The sequence below is a fragment of the Rhinopithecus roxellana genome, chromosome 8 (genome assembly GCF_007565055.1).
Source record: "Rhinopithecus roxellana isolate Shanxi Qingling chromosome 8, ASM756505v1, whole genome shotgun sequence".
Classification (NCBI taxonomy): domain Eukaryota; kingdom Metazoa; phylum Chordata; class Mammalia; order Primates; family Cercopithecidae; genus Rhinopithecus; species Rhinopithecus roxellana.
In genome coordinates, this window is record NC_044556.1 from 48,437,375 (window position 1) to 48,452,398 (window position 15,024).

At 38.6% G+C, this 15,024-nt stretch overlaps 1 protein-coding gene across 6 annotated transcripts in view; it reads right to left on the reverse strand.

The window, feature by feature from the left end:
• Positions 1-8,683: 8,683 nt before the first annotated feature.
• Positions 8,684-15,024, reverse strand: part of PDE4DIP (phosphodiesterase 4D interacting protein) — a 28,477-nt gene continuing 22,136 nt past the window's right edge. For 4 of the 6 annotated variants that reach the window (XR_004058991.1, XR_004058990.1, XR_004058989.1 and 1 more), the window contains 3 exons: positions 13,983-14,074; positions 11,910-12,022; positions 8,684-10,191 (listed from right to left, as the gene is read on the reverse strand). Coding sequence is in view for 1 of the 6 variants with exons in the window: in XM_030937042.1 (XP_030792902.1) it covers positions 10,017-10,191; positions 11,910-12,022; positions 13,983-14,009 (315 nt within the window). In the remaining 5 variants the exon portion in view is untranslated. Of the gene's footprint in view, positions 10,192-11,909; positions 12,023-13,982; positions 14,213-15,024 lie in introns of those variants that run through there. The other 2 variants (XM_030937042.1, XR_004058993.1) reach the window with 2 other exon arrangements.

Genomic DNA, 15,024 nt, shown 5'->3' on the forward strand with positions numbered 1-15,024 from the left:
CTACATGCTCGGCTAATTGCAAAAACACATTTCTGGTTTTTCCTGGGGTCTCTGGTACTGGCACATTTAGTTCATCATAGAAAGTCTGAAATACCGGTTCTAGAGAGAGTTTACAAACCTCCTCTTTTACAAAGATATTTCCTCTAGGATCTAGTCCTTTTCTGTCGATGCCCAGAGATACATGTTCTCCTTTTTTCTACCTTGGGTTTAAGGGATTTGTAATTACTAATTTCAAGGGGTTGCAGCTTCCACTCATATAGGAGGGGCTGCCTTCTCCTTTTTGGAGCTAAACAGGATCTTTCTCATCCTTCTTCTAAGTAGTTTAGATGACACAAGACCAGTAATTACACACATTTGCACCTGAGCTTAATTCATGGCAGGTATACTTATTTCCTGCTGTGTAATTTTTTTTTTTCAATTTAAAGAACCACATCTTATTGTATGCCAATTGCTATTGATAGTGGCACAAGCATTAAATTTTAGGGTTGTATGCTTGGGGACCCCTCTTTCTTTTGTCCTAGCTATTACTTCACTTGTGTCTCCTAGAAAAGGACCAGTCCTGAATTTTATTTTAAACACTGTGATCATGGGAGGCTTAAAATGGGTCATAACACACATCAGGTTGGTTATTTCCTGGGTTACATACCTTGGATAGAATAGCATTATACAAACAAGTTTCTTTTAGAGTCCCGGTACACTTATAATAACCATAAAATAATAGGACTGTAGCAATCTTTTGTCCTACCTCAGTGACTTGATGTATACACTGGGAACAGCCCTCAGTCTGAGGAAGGTCAGTTGAAGTCCTCACTGTACAAGTCGAAATTTTAAGGAAATTGAGTCTCATGATGAGTTTTCTCATGCTTCAGCCATGTGTGGACCAGTCAGCTTCCGGGTGTGATTGGAGCAGGGCTTGTCGTCTTTTTCAGAGTCACTTTGCAGGGGTTGGCAAAGCTGCTCCCATCCACATACAGCTTCCAGTCTACTGATGTTTAAGGATGGTCTTGGAGATCGGGCCTACTAGAATAAACTGGGTCCAACACTTCTACACAGTTATGTTTAACTGGACTCTCTGATACCAGGAGCAAGGTGGCAGGGTTTAGGGTGTTGCAAACTTCAATGGTTATGTGGGGATTTTCACAGAGCAAGCTTTGGTATCTAGTTAGTCTAGCATTCATCAGCTAATGGTGTCCTTTGGTATTTATTAAAGTCACCACAGCACGGGGGACTTTATGTTTAGGTTTTGCCTAAGCATTAGCTTATTTGCTTCTTGTGCTAACAGGGCCATTGCTGCCAGGGCCCTTAGATATAGGGGGCCATCTTTTGGAAACCCCGTCTAGTTGTTTTGAGAAATAGGTCACTGGCACTGGCCAGGGCCCTACAGTCTGGGTTAAAACTCCAACTGCCATTTTTTTTTTTTGACACACAGAGTGTAAAATGTTTTGTCAGATCAGGTAGCCCCTGGGCTGGGGCCGACCTGAGTTTTTTTTTTTAACTCATGAAAAGCTTGTTGCTGTTGGTTTTAATAAATGTTATTTATCTAATTTATGTTTTTATTGACTGATCCTGTAACTATTTGATTTCAAGCTTTAATTTGATCTGGTATTCCTTGTGGGGCTCCAATTGCATTTAAATAGATGTGAGAGTTGAAAGACCTATAAGGGGTTCTCTCACTTTATAATGTCTTATTTTTTTTCTTCCTCTGGTCGATGAAATGCCAGGGTGAAAGGGATAGCCAAATGGACTAAAGCACAAGTGCCACTCTAGTTATTTGGCAGAGTGCCCAGTAAAGGTCCACCACAATACCACCACACATCTGCTCGGGGATGAACAAGGGCTGACTGATTGATAAGCTCTTGAAAATTCTTAAGCTCACTGCATCCCGTCGGGTCTCCAAGGAATGCTGTTTCCTCTCTGTCATGAGAGACATGAAGTGAACTTAGTGTTGGGAGACGGAAGCTGGATGGCCCTCAGGAGCTGACCCGCAGGGTGCTGGACTTTGGGATAGAGCAGAGAGAGCTTGGCACGACTTATTACTCCAGGCTGTGGAATCCTGAAAAAGAGCTACCATGGAGCCCATGCTGGGTTGACTGGAGGACCACCTTAGTGGAAAGGGGACAGTCTGGGCCTCTGGCCTGCCATGTGCACAAGCATAACAACTGCTTTTGTTTAAAGTGGAGATGGAATATTTGATCCATTCCAACCAGGCATTTGCATCTTGGTGTGCTATCTTAATTGCCAAAGTTTGTTTTAAATCTTTAACTTTTATGATCCTCTAGTAAAATGAATGTTTCCTTTAGGACCTATTTTTATTAGTTTTTAGACCAAAGAAAGCTAAACACCATTTTATATTTAATAATACTTCTTGTATGATTTTTATACCATGTAAGATAAATTTTACCTTTATATTAGTGTGTTATTAATGTTAAACTTAATTTTAATAAAACCTTGTAGACATATTTATTCAATTTTTCGTGTTTGACCATAAGGTAAGATTTTATAGACTCTTTGTAACCTTTTATAATTTTTGTTAAAGAGCAGGTTGATGCTTTAAGGAAAACCTATTGCATTTTTACTTTAATGTCCAGTTTACAGAAAAACTGGATGATACCTTTTTAATTTTAGCTAATATATTTACACACAGAATTTTCTTTACAATTAACATTTTAAAACTTGCTTATACTTTCAAAACAATTTTTTTAACCTTTTAATGTAAGTAAAAATCCACATTCTTATGCCTCCTTATTATCTTTTTACCAAAGGTGTATTTTACTTTTCTTATACACCTCGCACATAAACTGTTTCTTCAATAGCACTCAGGAGGCCTTATTACCTTTAAATTACACAATATTCTTTGCATAAAATTTTTTGTAACTTTTTTCTTTCAAGAGTTTCGTAGACAATTCTTCAACATGTCTCAAGTTTCTGACTTATTGCAAACATTTCTTTCTTTAAACAACCAGTTAATTTATTTCAGGACAAGAATTTACCATATAACACTCTTTTTACATAAATTCTGCCTCCTCCCCCATTTTTTTCTTTTTTCTTTTTGAAGATAACCATTTTTTTTGTTGTTGTTTTAATAGAAGTACATGCTAAACTAACAATACAAAGTTTTTTCTTTTCTTTTATTATTATTTTTAATCATTCTTTTTCTTATCATTATTATACTTTTAAGTTCTAGGGTACATGTGCACAACGTGCAGGTTTGTTACATATGCATACATGTGCCATGTTGGTGTGCTGAACCCATTAACTCGCCATTTACATTAGGTATATCTCCTAATGCTATCCCTCCTCACAACCCCCACAATAGGACCCGGTGTGTGATGATTCCCTTCCCGTGTCCAAGTGGTCTCATTGTTCAATTCCCATCTATGAGTGAGAACATGCGGTATTTGGTTTTCTGTTCTTGCAACAGTTTGCTGAGAATGATGGTTTCCAGTTGCATCCATGTCCTTACAAAGGACATGAACTCATCCTTTTTTATGGCTGCATAGTATTGCATGGTGTATATGGGCCACATTTTCTTAATTCAGTCTGTCACTGATGGACATTTGGGTTGATTCCAAGTCTTTGCTATTGTGAATAGTGCCACAATAAACATATGTGTGCGTGTGTCTTTATAGCAGCATGACTTATAATCCTTTGGGTATATACCCAGTAATGGGATGGCTGGGTCAAATGGTATTTCTAGTTCTAGATCCTTGAGGAATTGCCACACTGTTTTTCACAATGGTTGAACTAGTTTACAGTCCCACCAACAGTGTAAAAGTGTTCCTATTTCTCCACATCCTCTCCAGCACCTGTTATTTCCTGATGTTTTAATGATTGCCATTCTAACTGGTGTGAGATGGTATCTCATTGTGGTTTTGATTTGCATTTCTCTGATGGCGAGTGATGATGAGTATTTTTTCATGTGTCTGTTGGCTGTATGAATGTCTTCTTTTGAGAAGTGTCTGTTCATATCCTTTGCCCACTTTTTTGGCAATGAGCTGCGTTCCTTTGGAGGGGGAGATGCACTCTGATTTTTTGAATTTCCAGCTTTTCTGCACTACTTTTTCCCCATCTTTGTAGTTTTATCTGCCTTTGGTCTTTGATGATGGTGACGTACAGATGGGGTTTTGGTGTGGGTGTCCTTTCTGTTTGTTAGTTTTCCTTCTAACAGTCAGGACCCTCAGCTGTAGGTCTGTTGGAGTTTGCTTGAGGTGCCACCTCAGACCCTGTTTGCCTGGGTATCAGCAGTGGAGGTTCAGCTGAAAATGCAGAAATCACTCGTCTTCTGTGTTGCTCACGCTGGGAGCTGGAGGCTGGAGCTGTTCCTATTCGGCCATCTTGGGTGCAACCTCTGGTTGGTAGGCTATGAATTATTGCCTCAATTTCAGAGCCTGTTATTGGTCTATTCAGGGATTCAACTTCCTCCTGGTTTAGTCTTGGGAGAGTGTATGTCTTCAGGAATTTATCCATTTCTTCTAGGTTTTCTAGTTTATTTGTGTAGAGGTGTTTATAGTATTCTCTGATGGTAGTTTGTATTTCTGTGGGGTTGGTGGTGATATCCCCTTTATCATTTTTTATTGCTTCTACTTGATTCTTCTCTCTTTTCTTCTTTATTAGTCTTGCTAGTGGTCTATCAATTTTGTTGATCTTTTCAACAAACCAGCTCCTGGATTCAAAGATTTTTTGAAGGGTTTTTTGTTTCTCTATCTCCTTCAGTTCTGTTCTGATGTTAGTTATTTCTTACCTTCTGCTAGCTTTTGAATGTGTTTGCTCTTGCTTCTCTATTTCTTTTAATTGTGATGTTAGGGTGTCATTTTTAGATCTTTCCTGCTTTCTCTTGTGGGCATTTAGTGCTATAAATTTCCCTCTACACACTGCTTTAAATGTGTCCCAGAGATTCTGGTATGTTGTATTTTTGTTCTGATTGGTTTCAAAGAACATCTTTATTTCTGCCTTCATTTCGTTATGTAGCCAGTAGTCACTCAGGAGCAGGTTGTTCAGTTTCCATGTAGTTGAGTGGTTTTGATTGAGTTTCTTAGTCTTGAGTTCTAGTTTGATTGCACTGTGATCTGAGAGACTGTTATAATTTCTGTTCTGTTACATTTGCTGAGGAGTGCTTTACTTCCAACTACGTGGTCAATTTTGGAATAAGTGTGATGTGGTGCTGAGAAGAATGTATATTCTGTTGATTTGGAGTGGAGAGTTCTGTAGATGTCTATTAGGTCCACTTGGTGCAGAGTTGAGTTCAATTCCTGGATATCCTTGTTAACTTTCTGTCTCGTTGATCTGTCTAATGTTGACAGTGGGGTGTTAAAAGTCTCCCATTATTATTGTGTGGGAGTCTAAGTCTCTTTGTAAGTCTCTAAGGACTTGCTTTATGAATCTGGGTGCTCCTGTATTGGGTGAATATATAGTTAGGATAGTTAGTTCTTCTTGTTGAATTGATCCCTTTACCATTATGTAATGGTCTTTTGTCTCTTTTGATCTTTGTTGGTTTAAAGTCTGTTTTATCAGAGACTAGAATTGCAACTCCTGCCCTTTTTTGTTTTCCATTTGCTTGGTAGATCTTCCTCCATCCCTTTATTTTGAGCCTATGTGTGTCTCTGCACGTGAGATGGGTCTCCTGAATACAGAACACTGATGGGTCTTGACTCTTATCCAGTTTGCCAGTCTGTGTCTTTTAATTGGACCATTTAGCCATTTACATTTAAGGTTAATATTGTTATGTGTGAACTTGAACCTGTCATTATGATATTAGCTGGTTATTTTGCTCATTAGGTGATGCAGTTTCTTCCTAGCATCGATGGTCTTTACATTTTGGCATGTTTTTGCAATGGCTGGTACTGGTCATTCCTTTCCATGTTTAGTGCTTCCTTCAGGAGCTCTTGTAGGGCAGGCCTGGTGGTGACAAAATCTCTAAGCATTTGCTTGTCTGTAAAGGATTTTATGTCTACTTCACTTATGAAACTTAGTTTGGCTGGATATGAAATTCTGGGTTGAAAATTCTTTTCTTTAAGAATGTCGAATATTGGCCCCCACTCTCTTCTGGCTTGTAGAGTTTCTGCTGAGAGATCTGCTGTTAGTCTGATGGGCTTCCCTTTGTGTGTAACCCGACCTTTCTCTGGCTGCCCTTAACATTTTTTCATTTCAACTTTGGTGAATCTGACAATTATGTGTCTTGGAGTTGCTCCTCTTGAGGAGTATCTCCGTGGCATTCTCTGTATTTCCTGAATTTGAATGTTGGCCTGCCTTGCTAGGTTGGGGAAGTTCTCCTGGATAATATCTTGCAAAGTGTTTTCCGACTGGGTTGCATTCTCCCCGTCACTTTCAGGTACACCAATCAGATGTAGATTTGGCCTTTTCACATAATCCCATATTTCTTGAAGGCTTTGCTCATTATTTTCACTCTTTTTTCTCTAAACTTCTCTTCTCAGTTCATTTCATTCATTTGATCTTCAATCACTGATACTCTTTCTTCCAGTTGATCGGGTCGGTTACTGAAGCTTGTGCATTTGTCACGTAGTTCTCGTGTCATGGTTTTCATGTCTATCAGGTCGTTCATGGACTTCTCTGCATTGGTTATTCTAGTTATCCATTCATCAAATCTTTTTTCAAGGTTTTTAGTTTCTTTGCTCTGGGTTTGTAGTTCCTCCTTTAGCTCTGAGAGGTTTGATCCACTGAAGCCTTCTTCTCTCAACTCGTCAAAGTCATTCTCCATCCAGCTTTGTTCCGTTGCTGGCAAGGAGCTGCATTCCTTTGGAAGGGGAGAGGTGCTCTGATTTTTGAATTTTCAGCTTTTCTGCACTGCTTTTTCCCCATCTTTGTGGTTTTGTCTACCTTTGGTCTTTGATGATGGTACATACAGATGGGGTTTTGGTGTGGATGTCCTTTCTGTTTGTTAGTTTTCCTTCTAACAGTCAGGACCCTCAGCTGCCGTCCTGTTAGAGTTTGCTTGAGGTCCACTCCAGTTAGGCTACTCCCAGTGAGGCTTTACCAGTTAGACTACTCGGGGGTCAGGGACCCACTCGAGCAGGCAGTCTGTCGGTTCTCAGATCTCAACTTCCATGCTCGGAGAATCACTACCCTCTTCAAAGCCATCAGACAGGGCCATTTACATCTGCAGAGGTTTCTGCTGCTTTTTGTTTACTATACCCTGTCCCCAGAAGTGGAGTCTACAGAGGCAGGCAGGCCTCCTTGAGCTGCGGTGAGCTCCACCCAGTTCGAGCTTCGTGGCCGCTTTGTTTACCTACTTAAGTCTCAGCAATGGCGGGCGCCCCTCCCCCAGCCTGGCTGCCGCCTTGTGGTTAGATCTCAGACTGCTGTGCTAGCAATGAGGGAGGCTCTGTGGGCATGGAACCCTCCGAGCCAGGCGCGGGATATAATCTCCTGGTGTGCCGTTTGCTAAGACCCTTGGAAAAGCACAGTATTAGGGCAGGAGTGACCCAATTTTCCAGGTGTTGTGTGTCACGGTTTCCCTCGGCTACAAAAAGGAATTCGTTCCCACTTGCACTTCCCAGGTGAGGCAATGCCTCTCCCTGCTTCGGCTCTCGCTCGTTGGGCTGCACCCACTGACCTGTACCGACTGTCAGACACGCCCCAGTGAGATGAACCCGGTACCTCAGTTGGAAATGCAGAAATCATGTGTCTTCTGTGTCGCTCACGATGGGAGCTGGAGGCTGGAGCTGTTCCTATTCGGCCATCTTGGCACCCCCTATCTTGTTTCTACTTCATTATTTCTATTTGAAGATTATTTTTACTCAAGCAGAAGGTTCTATAAGTACACAATGCTTTATCTAAAATTACATGACTGTTGAAAAATGACTGTCAAAAGTAGAATAATCCAGTATGAGAAAGAGTCTGTGCTCCTGAAGAGAAAATGGAATATTATATCATGCTAAATACTATTAAATGATGTGTCCAACACCCAAGGTTGTTAGACCAGCAAGCTCTCTCCAGATAACACTGTTTGTAAGCCTCATTCCAGCTATCTAGACAAGAAAAAGTTAGTGCCATATTTTAGTCACACTTATGAGATTAAGATTAGACTTTTAATTTATCCTTCTATCAATCTACTCTTGCTGGAGGTTGACAGAAGTAGGAGTGATTATTAACATAAACTGTAATCACTATGAGCCATTAGAAACAAAGAATCACCCAAAGCCGAATGTTAATAGCAGACTCAGAGGGCTTCTTCGGTCTATTAGTAAAATTAAGGAAAGACGTTCCCTAAATGCCCTGTTGTAATGACACGACAAACTAGTCTTTGATGGGTTGGCATTTCTACAGCTCCATTACCTTCCTCTTTACTTCTGGAAAGTTACAAAACATTTTGTGCAAGAAATGGTTTCTTAAAACTGGGAGACTAAGAAAAGTGGATGGATCTGCCTACACTTCCTATCTCCTTGCTTAAATGACTCCTTTTTCCGCAAAAGGCATTGAAACTGAAATGGCAGATCCATTAAGAGTAAGGCTTATGGCTATCAATCTTTTGCAAATTACTTAATCAGAAGATTCCAGAGTGCTTCCCCAGTAGAACATTTTCTCCCTGTCCATCTAGTTTAACTGATGCTCTATCTGTTATAGACACAGCTAAAGTTACAGAAACAGATGAAATTTAGAATGTAATACAAGCCATGTCAACATATGAAAGAATAAAGTGTCATGTAAAAAAAATGGAAGGAAAAAAATCATTGTGCCCCACTTAGTTTAGAAAGGGTATTCAGTCACATTTATTATGCTACAAAGCTGTTTCCAAATTCCATGTTTAAAGTAACTGAAACCTCAGTTTCTAATCTAGGAAACTTAAAACCAGAGGAAATAAAAACAAATTCATGATGTTGAACCCACAAAGCAGCAAAGCAATTTTGGTTACTTTTCACATTCTTGACTGTCAAGACATCAGAAATACAATCTCCAGTGCCCCTCTCCTTATACCTGTCATGTTGCCACAAAAAAGCATTGAGACAATGATTAAAACTATGAACATACATCTGTAACATTTCTTTTTAAACTATTCGAGCACTTCAAAGCCTGAAGCCGATTACTTCTTTTTATATAGAGAAATGTATACATACTAAATAGTGAAAAACTTAGGACCCTATCTAGTGCCACAAATGGATGAAGCAATACCCTCCTTTGGCTATAATGAGTTATTTGGTGAAACACTAAATGTAAAAAGGGATGCTACATTTGAAATTATCTTTGTAGACAGAGAATTCTGACTCTGGAAGACCATTCTAGAAGTCATGTTCTGACTAAATAGCATGACTTTAGTTTAAAGAAACCTAAAGGTATCAATAAAGAACAAACTTTAAATAGAATTTAATCTGTACCTAATCTAATTTCACTTGTGTACAACAGTCAACTCTGAGACAGTATTGGAGATAAAAATTTACTATGATAACTTTCACAGTTTTGGCCTCTGTTCTTTAACTTGGCCTTCCCAATACTTGCAGTCTACTATTACAAGACTACTCTCCTGGTTTTGATTACCTTCTGATAAGGATTATATCACTTTTACGAAGTCATTCTTACAGACTCTCAATCTCTTTCCCACTCTCTCATCTTAAAACTTGTATTCTTTTAATTTAAAAAATGCTGTCACTCAAAGAGGAGTTGACTGAATGGCAAAAATAATACACACACCTGCATTTATGATATGATATGGAAAATATGAAATGGATTGTGAAAATGGGGGAAGAATAAACTTTATTGGCCCACAGAAGGGACAAGGGAATGAGAAGGGGCTAGGGATACAAATGAATAAAAGTGGAAAAACTAAAACAGAATGATTTAAAATGTGCAAATACACTTTGCAACCTCTACCATTCAATTTAGGAATATGTATGTACAGTGAGATCCATGTAGGCTAAAGTGAGTTTCACTTTGTAGTTGATGCTACTTGTACCAGTTCTATCATTGGTAAGTCACCATTTAATTCTGTCAAAGTCAGACAAGGATCTTTCTGCTTATTGCAAACAAGGTTTTCCATCCTGGGCTGCAGTCTGACCCGCCAGTGCTCAGTAGGCATGCTTGTGATGAATTTGCACACTTTCCAGTTCCCCACCTCCAATGGCGGCCAGGGTCTCCAGCCTGTTTAAGCGCTCCAAGCTTCTTCCAAGAACTTCTTCTAGCCGACTGCGTAACACCTGAGCCCCTTCCAGTTCCACTTGCAGAGTTCGGTCTCTCTCAGAGCTGATTAAACATGCCACACAGAAGGAAAATGGATTAGCCATCAACTGTAGTGAGTCCATATTTGCTTCCAAAGAATGATCAATGCCACTTTGAGCCACACGACTTTGTAAAGTAATTGTTCTCCAGGACACAATAAATGAATGTAGTATTTGTGTTCACTGCTGATAGATTAGTAAGGACTGATCCTTTTTTTAAAAGCTTGCCCCTTATGCTAGATTCTGAGCCAATTTCACCTAAAATTATAGCTCCTAAGACTTATCTCACACCCCCATAGCCCAAACAAGAGAAATTTTGTTATTTGACTAAAAGCTCTTGTTTCTGAAAAACTAAAACCAGGGACAAACTAAATATAAACTGGAGCAAGACTGAGCCAAGTAGAACCACTACTGGAGATACTTGTTTTCTCATTTGTTACCAAACTTGACTGTGGGATGGCGTGCTGAAAAGGAATCTGTTTAGGAAACACTAAAGCTCCAGAGGTTCTTTAAAAAGTAACACAATCGACTGGTCCTATCAGACCTTTCCTCTGCCTTCATTTTCCTGGTAAAAAGAAAACATTTTTAAAGCCCAACAATAAATTACAAGAAACTGAACAGCAAAAATAATAATAATAAAAAAAATTGACGGTGGCTCACGCCTGTAATCCCAGCACTTTGGGAGGCCGAGGCGGGTGGATCACGAGGTCAGGAGATCGAGACCATCCTGGCTAACACGGTGAAATCCTGTCTCTACTAAAGATACAAAAAATTAGCTGGGCTTGGTGGCGGACGCCTGTAGTCCCAGCTACTCGGGAGGCTGAGGCAGGAGAATGGTGCGAACCCGGGAGGCGGAGCTTGCAGTGAGCAGAAATCGGGCTGCTGCACTCCAGCCTTGGCGACAGAGCGAGACTTTGTCTCAAAAAAAAAAAAAAAAAAAATTGAAAAAGTAAAAAGGGCTAGCAGCGAAGGCAAAATGAGGGGGGAAAAAATGAAGAGAATATAAAATGATCCAGAGAGGTATCATATATGTGACCAAAAATCAAGACGTAGAAGAAAATATATTCATCATGATAGTTACCGGTGGTCCCAGGATGATTTAGCCATCCCAATTAATATATTTTCTTCGATGACATTAAATGAATATCAGTGCCCATTATAGCCTTACTTTTTCTTTTCTTTTTTTTTTTTTTTTTGAGACGAAGTCTCGCTCTGTCGCCCAGGATGGAGTGCAGTGGTACAATCTCGGCTCACTACAACCTCTGTCTCCTGGGTTCAAGTGATTCTCCTGCCTCAGCCTCCTGAGTAGCTGGGACTACAGGTGCACACTACCTCATCCAGCTAATTTTTGTATTTGTAGTAGAGACAGGGTATACCCTTATGTTTATAATAGAACAGCTTTTAACAGGACATGGATCACAGAAAAGAAATGAACATACATTGAGTGCTTACTCTATGCAAGGCATTGTTTTAGACACCAAAGCTGTCTTCTTATTTAAACTCTGCAATAGCTGTGCGAAACAGGCACTATTCCCGACTTAAGATTTTGACACTGAGGCTCAGAGCAATCCATAAAACAAATGACAAAGTGGGTAGCCCTGGTAATTGTCCCTGTTTTTTCTCCCCTCTTCAGTATCATAAGCATCTGCACTTAATGAAGAATAAAAGGCATAAAATGAATACAATAGTAAAATAAATAAAAATATCGATAAAGATTAAAAGAAAAAACAGCCACTCTCTTACCTCTCTGGATGGGCATGGAACTTCACCAGACTGCTACAGAGCTGTCTCTCTGCTTGTAAGGCCTCACTGAGTTGACTCCATTCATCTACTAGTCCTTCTAGCATCAGCAGCAACTGAGAAAAGAAGAAAGAAGCAATACGCAAATGGCACAGTGAGACATGAAGCCACAGTTAATCCTGAGAAACAAGATAATGCATTAGCATGTACTAGGACTTAAAAAGCCCACTATCTTAGTACTTAAGCTTTTGATACTATTTTATAGTTTTCAAATCAATGTCATATTATCTTTTTTTAATCTTTAAAACCCTGTAAGGTGGAATTCAAACTAGGCTGTAATGTCTTTCCTGTAGATCCCACATATCCATACAGTCTTTATGGTAAGGACAAGTTATTTTAAAGAAACCTATTAAAGGAATTTAGCAATAGTTAAATATCACTCACTCAAAATACCCATTCACAGGCATTTCAATTTCATGATCCTGAAAACAGGACAGAACCAAAAAGTAATATTACTCTGGATTTGACAAATGTGAGAAAACAGGAAGAGGATGTGGAAACTAAAATATCTAACATGAATAATCAGATAACGGCTAAGGTAAAACCGCAAAAAGGAAGGGAGACTAGGGGATTTTTAAAACTGGTGTTTCTTAAATGGCACACATTCTCATATCCTGAAAACTAACTGAGTCATAAAACATGAGTCTGTTTGTAAGCAGAAATATGGTAATGAAATCAAAAGATAAAATATGATAATTCCATCACAAATACAAACACAGGTTTTATATTATAGATCTAGCTATGGCAAAAGGTAGAAAAAAACTAAGGAGCTATTTGGACTAGCTAGTTAAACTGAATTCAGGAAGCCATGACACTGACTGATCTTCTAAAAGAGATGCCAACATAGTAACAAACAAGCTTTCAGTTTCAGTCGGTAACTCTGCGCTGTGGTCCTAGTATTTCTTCAACATCATAGTTGAGTATGCAGCTAGCTGTGGAGGAAATGCAGGGGGAAGGGAATCTCTAAGGCTGAAAGGCCTCTTCTAAAAAAATTGATGAGAACTCTATGCTAGAGAGAGTTACAGCATAAGGTGGGAAAAATGTGCTCTAGGAAATGAATCTTCCTAGGAAGTATGTGAAGTAACAAAAGGTTTGAGTTTGAATCACAGCTTTGGTATTTATTAGTTACATGACTATTCTCCACCCCCATTTTAAAAGAGAACTCAGTGTTTCAGCTTCTTCGTCTATAATAATTGGGCTGACACCACTTTGTGTAGAGTTGTGAGCATTAGTGCTAATTTAAATACCTAGCACAGTACATAGCACATGAATACTTGATAAACATTGATTATACTCAAACTTCTCGTTTCATGTTTCTAAAACTAATTTCATGGGTCTAATGTCATAACTCTAAGCAGCAATCACATAACTAAATCACATAACTAAAATCACATAACTAAAAAAGCACTTTTTTCACTAGTGCTTTACAATTATTTTTATTAGTGGTAGTAGTAGTATCTTGGAGGCAGACTTTTGCTCTTGTTGCCCAGGCTGGAGTGTGATGGCACAATCTCAGCTCACTGCAACCTCTGCCTCCCAGGTTCAAGCGATTCTCCTGCCTCAGGCTCCTGAGTAGCTGGGATTACAGGCGCCACTGCACCCAGCTAATTTTTGTATTTTTAGTAGAGACGGGGTTTCGTCATATTGGTCAGGCTGGTCTCAAACTCCTGACCTCAAGTGATCTGCCCACCTCGGCCTCCCAAAGTGCTGGGATTACAGGCATGAGCCACCACTCCCAGCCTTTACAATTATTTTATTCCATTTAGCAACGGGGAGAGAGGGTTACGTTTTTCCAGCACTTAATAAGTTTTAATGGTCCCAATCTAAAAACAGGAGCATCTTTTTGAGATAATGTATATATAAAATAACTTACATTTTTCTCCAAAAAGAAAAAAGTCATACCCGGCATTTGGACTCAGATATTATACTTAGAAAATTATATGCTTTTAAATATAAACTATTTTGAAAGAAAAAATAATAGAGATTTAGAAATTAAGACTTGACTAGAAAACTCACTTGACTTTTTCTTTCTTTTTTAGCCATGAGTTCAAATTCCGCTTTGGCATTACTCAGTTCTTTTTCCAGCCCTGCAACTGTGTCCAAGTCTCCTAAGATGAAAATACAGCACTAGCTTTAATTGCTATTAACATAATGTGGTATCTGCTGCCTCCTTTGGGTAATTTACAGAGGACACATTCCAATAATAAGAAAAAAGAAAACATATACACAGGTTGTTCTTTGTAGCATTATTTATAATAGCAAGATATTGCAATCATCCTAGACGCTGTAAAGAAAAGATTGAATAAAACATATTCACAGATGGCACTATATACTGCTGTAAAAAAAGAATAAGGATGATCTTTATGAACTTATATGAAGTGATTTTGAGATTCTAAGAATATGTTAAGTAAAACAAGCTATGTGCTTAAGAATACATCTAAGGTAGTAGGTTTTCTATTAGGAAAAAGGGGAAATGAGAATGTACATATATACATCACATATACACAGATGATTCATTTGCTTATTTTTGCAAAAAGATATGTAGGAAGAATAACCCAGAAATGAAACTGACTACCTTCAGGAGACGAGTGGAAATAGGAGAGAAGGGATAGGGAAATATGGGACATCTGAGTATATCATTTTATATACTGGAGTTTTGAACTGTGTAAATGTTTAATGTTTAATGTCAGCTTGACAATAAGTCAGCTTGACAATTAATGGGAGAGAAAATGTCTAAAATTAAATACTAATATAAATAAATAAATATATATAGCAAATAAATAAAACCACCCAGAAGATACTAAAAAATTAATCCAAATAATTTTTAAACTCACTACTCTAACTGAACACTGTCAGTGCAAAATATCCTAAGTATAAAAAGAATTACAAAAAAATCTTAAACATTACTTCATTTATTGTTGATGGTGGTATTTATGTAGCAATTCTGAAACTACTTTTGCATATTATAGTATTCTGCAAATGTGTAAATATTTTGAAACATATTGATGCTCTAAGTAAATAAGGGAAAAAAGAACCTATATTGTTAAATTGGAATTAC